The 7,874-nt window shown below is 47.4% G+C and overlaps 1 protein-coding gene across 1 annotated transcript; it reads right to left on the bottom strand.

Moving 5' to 3' along the window:
• Positions 1 to 314: 314 nt before the first annotated feature.
• SMIM32 (small integral membrane protein 32) lies at positions 315 to 1,122 on the bottom strand. The gene has a single exon (XM_075056418.1). The coding sequence runs from the start codon at positions 1,077 to 1,079 to the stop codon at positions 759 to 761; it is 321 nt and encodes a 106-aa protein (XP_074912519.1). The 5' UTR covers positions 1,080 to 1,122; the 3' UTR covers positions 315 to 758.
• Positions 1,123 to 7,874: the final 6,752 nt, after the last annotated feature.

Genomic DNA, 7,874 nt, shown 5'->3' on the forward strand with positions numbered 1-7,874 from the left:
TTACATACTATTAATGATATTTATTTTCTCTCCTTCCTTCTCCCCATCCTGATTATTTTGGTTTTATGCTGTGGTGAATAATTTCCTTTGTAACTTAAGAAAGTTGAAAACAAGTTCCTTAGGTATATAGTGTTTCACATAACCGGTAACTTAAAACCTGATTGACGATGCAGGAAGCTATCAAAAACACCCTTAACAGAATCACAATCAAAAGTCTAAATAAACATTTTTTTGTTTTCTCCTCCTGCCTGGCAGGACTCCCACTGCATTACCACGCAGTTTCAGCAGCAGTTGAGAGAAATGGGTCTGGAAAGTAAACTCATATCCTCAGCGTGGAGCTGTTAGGTAAATATACTGTGTTTTTTACATTTGATGCTATGGTTTCATAAACACGGGTAACAAGCTCCACCAGATGCCCAAATCAGAGACTGTTGTTAATGCAAATATCCTTGTATGGACACTGAATGGGTGGATGATGACATTTGCATACATATAGAGCTTAATCTGGAATCATGGGGCAATTTTTTGCATAAAACTGTATAAATTTGCTAAAGCATTCTCTCTTCAGTTCATAACAGAGCTTTTTATTTACAGCTATTCCGATTTGCGTACAGCATATTTTTCAGCAATCTTTTCCTGCGATGCAGGCTATTACTCTAAAGAGGGTCACATCCATTCACTGACACATGGCAATAACGCCTTATTGCACAGGGTTTCTGGTGCCTGCTACTGTCGTAAGACATAGTTCCTTTCTAGTGTCAGACAGCTTGTGTTCTCCACGGGCTCCTCGCTTCTCTGAGCGATCTGTCGTAAGGAAGAGTAGCAAAAAAAGAATTTTTCAGCTGGCAGTTTATGAAGAGCACAATGAGCGTCACAGTCAAGAGCAGAAAGAAAAACAGAATGATGTAAGTCACCAGGTCTGGCTTATTTATTTCCCCTTCTTTTAACACCCTGGCTGTCGACATGTAAAAAGCGGAGGAGCTCACGGGTCTCGGTGTGCCGCTCAGGTAGGGCGTGTTGGTCTGAATGATAAGGTGAGCTTCAGTGGTACCGGTTGAATTTAGCAATTCACTATACATGTTCTTGCTTAAATTTCCTCCACGGCAGAAGTAAAGCAGGAGAGCAAAGGCAGTCAGTCTTTGGCATAGGAAAGAAATAACGTTCCTGCTTGTAAAAGGCTGACAACCAGCCGCATTTTGTGTAAAGGCAAATTAATTCACTTGCATGGCTCAGTGACTTTCTCTTAAATCTTCTTGGCTCGTATTTACAGCATTAATCCACAAATATTAATCAAAAATGATACAGGTACCTCGTGTCTTGGCCCTTGTTGCCCCAGCACACCTCTTTTGGGGAAATGCGCTGGATCATCTGCTGGTCAGCTGGGATGGGCTGGGAGCTCCGGGAGTCTGCTGGGAGCCCTGTTCCACCAGTATGGGAAAAGACTCTGCCTGACCCAGCTCCGGTGCCGGCAGCCGGGCAGAGATGACCCAAGGCTCTGGCTGGCAGCGCTCACTGTCCGCGAAGGGAAGGCACGACGGATTTCCAGCTGATTTTCTGAAGTGGGATGCGCCCAAATTCGGGGTTCAGTGGCATCCGTGGGGAGAAGCAGCTGCTGCTTCGAGATCTTGCTGGATTTGCCGTCGGGAGGCTCCGTGCTGTTTGAAATCCCGGTGCTGTGAAGCGTTAGTTGACTTTCTTAATCCCGGTTAACGGCGCGCTGTGGAGCCGGTGTTAAGAGGCTGAGCTTTCTGCTTGAGCTTTCCACGCACTCTTTTTGATTGCTTTGAGAAAAATAAATGTAAAAGAAAAAAAAATAAATCACTGTCCTTTGTTTAAAAAAGAAACACCAAAAAAGCCTCCCTGTAAGGGGGTGTTAGTTCTTTGGCAACCTCCTCTCTGTCCTCGGCTCAGCTGAGCTGTGAGGTGGGACTGTGCAGGGTTGTGTCAAACATGACTTTTCCCCCCCTCCCCAGCAGAAGCTGCACCGCAGCATCACTTGCTACCGTGGGAAGGGGAGAACTGCGTGGTGGTGCCGACCGGCTCTGCAGCCCGTGGTGCATCTGGCAGTGACACGATGCTAAAAAGGAAGAGATCTTCTGATAAATCCCCGTGAGTGCCTGAGGCTCTGGCTAGAGGTTTTGAGCTGGGGGGGAGGGTAGCAGAGAATGGGGCAAAAGGAAGAAAATTCCCTCAAAACCTTTCTTTCTTCTTCAGACCTTCATTGTTAAAATATAGAGTAATCAGAAAATGTCCTTTTTTTTTTTTCTTTTTTTTCTTCCCCCCTCCTTCTATATGAACCCCGGTACCCTCTCCAGCCTGACAATTAGCATGTTAATTTTTTTTTTTTTCCCATCAAATCGCTTTTATGCTGCTATTAGCTGCTGGCTGCTTGCCAGCTCGCTCTCGCAATCTCTCGCTCCCATGCATCAGATAAGCGCCCTTCATACTTTTAATGCATTGCAACTTGAAAAAGGGGCTGGGGGCAGAGCTGGGGGCGAGAGGAGCGAGAAAGAGAGGAGCATTTGGTAATTGGGCCGAGAAAAGGGTGAAACACCTTCTCCAGTCCCAGGGTGCTGATCCAAGCAAACGCTAAAGCTGCTTATGATGAGATATTGCAGCCGACGGTCCCAGGTGGTTCTGTGTTTCACTTAGCATAATAAATGTTTCTGCTGGGAGAGGGGGAATGAAGAGAGGAGAAATCTTCCCGTCAGTTAGATTTAAATAAAATAAAATGTCTTTGCTAGAGGGCAACACCCTCTGAGGCCCTGGTCAGCCTGTTCCTGATCCCCTGCCAAGCTCCAGGTGCTCCAGTTCAACCCCTTGTGCCTCCAGCAGCTTTGCTGGGGTGGTTGGAGGCTGTCACATCCCTGTCCCCATCCTTCTGCATCTGTCCCCAGAAAAACCACTACCTGCATATTTACCTCCAAGTCTGGGGGACCTTTTGAATTCACAAGATCTTCCTCTAGGGCTCGCCTGATTTTTGTTTCTCTTCTCCCCCCTCTCCCCCCCTTTTTTTCAGCCCAAGCGAGCCGACTCTTCCACGTGCAGCTCTCCAGGATGGCTGGGGGGTCCTTCCCTGCCTGTACCTCACACTCCTCCTGGGGACACGTCTCCTGCCTGCAGAGCCACAGTAGTTACACCTATTTACTCTGTGCGGGTTCAAAGAACAGAATGTCGAGGCAGGCAGCCAGCGTGGGGGCTGGAAAAATCAACAGAGTCATAAAAAAGCTGATCTAGTTTGCAACTGGTTTACCTACCACGTCTCCTTGAAATCGAAGCGTTTGTGAGCAGCAGAACGACATGGATGTCTGGAAGGCTGGATGTCTTCCCAGGACCGTCCCGTCTTCAGCTTTCTCATCCCTGAACTGTTTTTGAGTTTAACCAAACTTTGCATCCTTTTTCATTTATTTACTTTACTGTTTTTATTAGTCTGTAGGAAAAGCAGGAAGGCATCTGGGGGGCTGAGTCCTATAAATAGCGTGAACAGTCTTGATGTTTCACATACTTTAGCAAAAAGTTTGTGATAAACAGCTTCTCTGCAAACGTTACCAACTCTGCGGGGGGGGGGGGGGGCAGGGGGAGATACTACAAAGGATGCACATTAATTTTGTAGTCGTGAGTGCACTTTCTCCCTGCACATAAGGGTGGTTTTGGCTGCCCTGTGATGTTCCACTTGATGGCTCAGAGTTAAACTGGGCAGAGGTAGGAGAAGGGCTCTGCCCAATGGCTCCTACGTGTCCTTGGGCTCATCTTCTACGTCCCTCCCTCCCTCGAGCCCATGGGGAGCGTTCCCCTGAGCCATCGGAGATGGGGAAGGGACAGTCATGTCTGTGGGACAGTCCCCTCGCTGGTGGGTGCTCTGCCAGGTCAGCATCTCCGTACCACCTCTGCAAACGCGGGGTGTCCCCTCGGAGCCTCCTTTTTCCACCCCTGTTCTCATGCAGGTTGCAGGCAGACCCAGAATCTTGCTTTATTTTTTTCCCTTTTACTCCTGCAAAATATTCACTCTCATTCTTGGAAGATTTGTTTTCTGCCCCGAAGATACAGTAGTTCTGCTCCAGTGGTTGAGGACCGTTGCTAATGGTCACGGTCCAACTACCTGGCACTGGGATAAATCCTCTGGGTGTTTTACAAGTGCCCTGTGTGCACGCAGGCTCAGGAGTGCACTGAACTCCTCCTGCTTTTTGGCTGGCTAGCTGAAGCTGATAGAGAAACTGATGAGAAGCCCTGGGAGTAAATCCAATATGTTTTCTGCAGCGCTGTATTCAGGCTTCATCTTAAAAAAGCTAAATTGTCATAAATAATACCTGGATCGCAAAAGAAAGAGCTGATCTTTTCCCTTTGTTCTCCTTAATTTGGAAGGGTACTTAAAATCATTAGTTCCTTGTAATTTTTCCTCATTAACTTATTTAGTAGCTTTGTTGTTATTGTTTCTTGTTTTCTTTTCTCCCCCCCCCAAGGTTTCCAGCATTTAATGACTTGTTTTTTAATGTGCACTGACAATGGTGCTGCAAGGACAAACACAGAGCCCCTGACACTGGCTGGAGTTTAACAATAATAAACCTTTGAGTGTTGCAACTTCCTGGCGCATGTGGAAGCCGGGTCAGCATCGCTGGTCCTGGTGGCATCGTGGGGACAATTTTGGGGCTGCAGAGGCTCTCTGCCTGCTCCTATCTCACCCTCCCCTATAGGTATGTCTTTCTCCCCCCCTCAACTACATTCAAGAGCGAGAAATTTTGTCTCAGAGCCTCCCAGAGCCCCAGCTGACCCCAAGGAATTTATCAATGCTCGCGGTGACTCGGTGGCAGTTCTGGCCTGAGCTTGGTGCAGTCTTGCCATAGCGTGAAATAAATAGTAATATAAACTGTCCAGAGCTGAAAAAAGGAAGAACAGAGGCTGTGACCCTCAGCACCAGTCCGCTGCGGCTCTCCGGGCTGGCAGGGCGATCATATTTGCTTTAACGATCCTTCAGCCAAGCTACCAGCAAACACGATGCAAATCTTAGTGGGTGGGAACTGCTCAGGGTTCAGCTGCGCTGTGAAAGGCTGGAGCCTTTCCCCATTTCCAGACTGGTAAATAATGCATGATCTCTCTCTTACATGCTTACGCAACCCCTACCATGATAAATATCAACCGAGGGAAATGAAAGTGGAAAGAAACATTATCTTTCTCAGTAATGCAACCATTTACAATCTGCGTTACGATCCTTCTGCTCTTAGGAGTGAGCGGCAGTTGGGGGGATGTTTCTATTAGCAGACCAGAATGCAACAAATCACGGGCTGTAACTTTCCAGTGCCGCATAAAAGCAGCCTTAAAACCATATAAAGGGAAGAAAATAAAAATAATATACAGAGATGTTTTCCTTTTTTAATCACTCCAAAGGAAAATACTTATTTCCAGGTGCCTGAGAATCAGATATTAAGGACCATATTTTCAAATGCAGGGGCATAAAACTAAGCACTAGGCACCTAACCTGGGGATCTGCCTTTGGTGCTTAAGTATGGGGCTGGATGCCTGAAGAAATTGGCCCAATTGCAGAGACGTCTTCGAAATATTTTGTTTCAAAAGAGCTTTTGTGTGCTATTTAAAAATGACTTCTAACATTAGGTTTCTTGGGGCATGTTTGCACCAGCTGAAGCAGTAGCATTTAGAAAGTTTCCAGAGAAGTCTGTGAAAAGGGGAGCTTGTGTGCAAAATGCAATCAGGGCTGCGTCCGAATCCTCTGTTATTCTCTGGGTTGTGAGGAGCGTCATGATTCACCAAGGCACGCTCCATCGGAGGACGGGGAATAAGGATCCTGTACCTCCTGCCATCCAGGTAAGCTTTGCCACTGCTCAGGTGGGTGTAGGGAGATAAATCTGGCTCTTTGGTGAACGGTGGCAGCGTCCCAGCCTCCCTGCCCTCCCATCACCGGTCCAGCATACTGCAGCAGCTCGACAGAGCTTCAAGGGGGTTTTGCAGTTCCTCTTTTTCTCTTTGCAGTAGCTTGCTTGGTGTATACAGAAGGGAAAGCACAACTTGATAGAGTTTTATGCAGCCAGGAGCGTGTGGGTGGGCATCCAGTGATGCTCCAGGGGATGCAGCAGCAGTACATCCATGCACGTAGAACATGAGCAGGAGGGTGTTTTGGAAGCGAAAGCAAAAGGTGTAATGGTAGAGAAAGGTTGTCTTTGGTACCTCCTTTACACTTAAACTGATTTCTAGTCACGAGGCACCAGTTTGTGAGCTGAGCTGGGTCCGAAAGGGGACACAGATGCTGTGCTGGGCTCTGCGAGAGCAGGAGAAAGACTTTGCCCAGGTCCTCAGATGTGTGTCAGCTCGGTCCTCGGGCAGACACGGGCTCCTGCTCTGGGGGCTTGTGACCGTATTAGTCCTGTCGCTGCAGCACGACGGTGCTCCCTGGGGCCGGGTCCTGGTCCAGCCTGTCGCTACCCAGGGAGATATGCCCAAGAACAGGTATGTGCATTAACAGGGCTACGTGCTGTAGGCAGCGTCTGTATTCCCAGCGTTTAACCCCAATTATCAGGGGTTGAATTTTAGTTAAGAAAAGAAGGGATGAAATGTTACCACTCACTCCGAGGTTTTAGTTTTGAATACATTTTGCTTTTGATGCTAGCAATCCCTTTCCAACCTGCAATATGAATAAAAGACAATGTCTGTCCCATCCTGAATACGCTCCCTGGGGACCAGAAGTGGATTTGGGGAGGCTGTGGGGAATAGTGCTCTTCATCTCCCTCCTATTCATGTCTCTTCTCAAAGGGAATAAAATGAGTCTTTCTCCAGGCTGCTGCACAAAACACATCCTACCTGTATATATAATCCTCCTCCTGCCTGTTCCACTGGTATGCTGTAAAACTTCACATTAAACCATAGTATTATCTTCATTGTAGGGAATTCAGATCAGGAGGGCTGGGGGGTGCCCATCATCTTTTGAGAAAGTGTTAAACTCTCAGCTAGCAATCCTCCTCCTCTGGCATTTCCCTGCTTCTCCCTACCTTAATTTTGCCAGCATTAGGTGTTTGGGGTGAGACAAGGATTGTCTGGGAAGCTTCACAGATCATCACAGGGTTCTCTTATTAGCAGAGCCTGTCTTCATTCATGGCTTCTTGCTTGTACAACTCACCTGTCGTGTCAGAATTTTTTCCTCCTTTCTTGCAGGTGTCTGGGCATGGTCTGTGATGGGAAGCTGTGGCTGTGTGTGTCAGACGGCAGATGACAGGTTGGGTAGACAGGGTTCCTCTTTCTTCTCTGGTTATTGATTTTTGCTTTTTTTTTTTTTAAGGTCCATATTGATTGTAAGTTTTGAGGGGAGTCAACACCAAGTAATGACGGTGAGTTATTAAACCTAGGTGATGCCCTAGACATGCACAGGGAAGTGTCTTTGATGGACCAGGGGCACCCTGCCTCCCTGCATGCGAGCCAAGCCTGGATATCTCTCTGATCAGCTCCTGTGCCACAAGATGTCTATTTTGCAACCCCCTTCCCGGTTTGAAAAATGGAGTTGATAATACTTCCTTACCCTGCAGGGGTCTGGAGGGTTAATTACTGAAGATGGCAAGGTGCTCTGATGCAATAAAAAAGACTAAAGAACCATCTAAAATAGGATGGAAGAGGGAGATGAACCCTGGGAGCAACAGACCTGAAATCTGAATAGGTATTGACACTCTCTGGCAAGTTAAACCTTCGTCCTGTTGCTCTAACACGGCTCCTCTGCCCCAGCAAGGCAATCCTCGCCTCCCAGCAGCATTAGGGTTTGCTGCTTCCCTGCTAACGTGCGTTAATAAAGCAAATGGGTTTCTCGAGGTTGGTTATTTATTATTGGTCTTGGCGTGAGCTCAGCCTGCTTCCAGCGTTAGCTCAGAGAAACAATGACC

Source organism: Buteo buteo, chromosome 24 (genome assembly GCF_964188355.1).
Source record: "Buteo buteo chromosome 24, bButBut1.hap1.1, whole genome shotgun sequence".
Classification (NCBI taxonomy): Eukaryota; Metazoa; Chordata; class Aves; order Accipitriformes; family Accipitridae; genus Buteo; species Buteo buteo.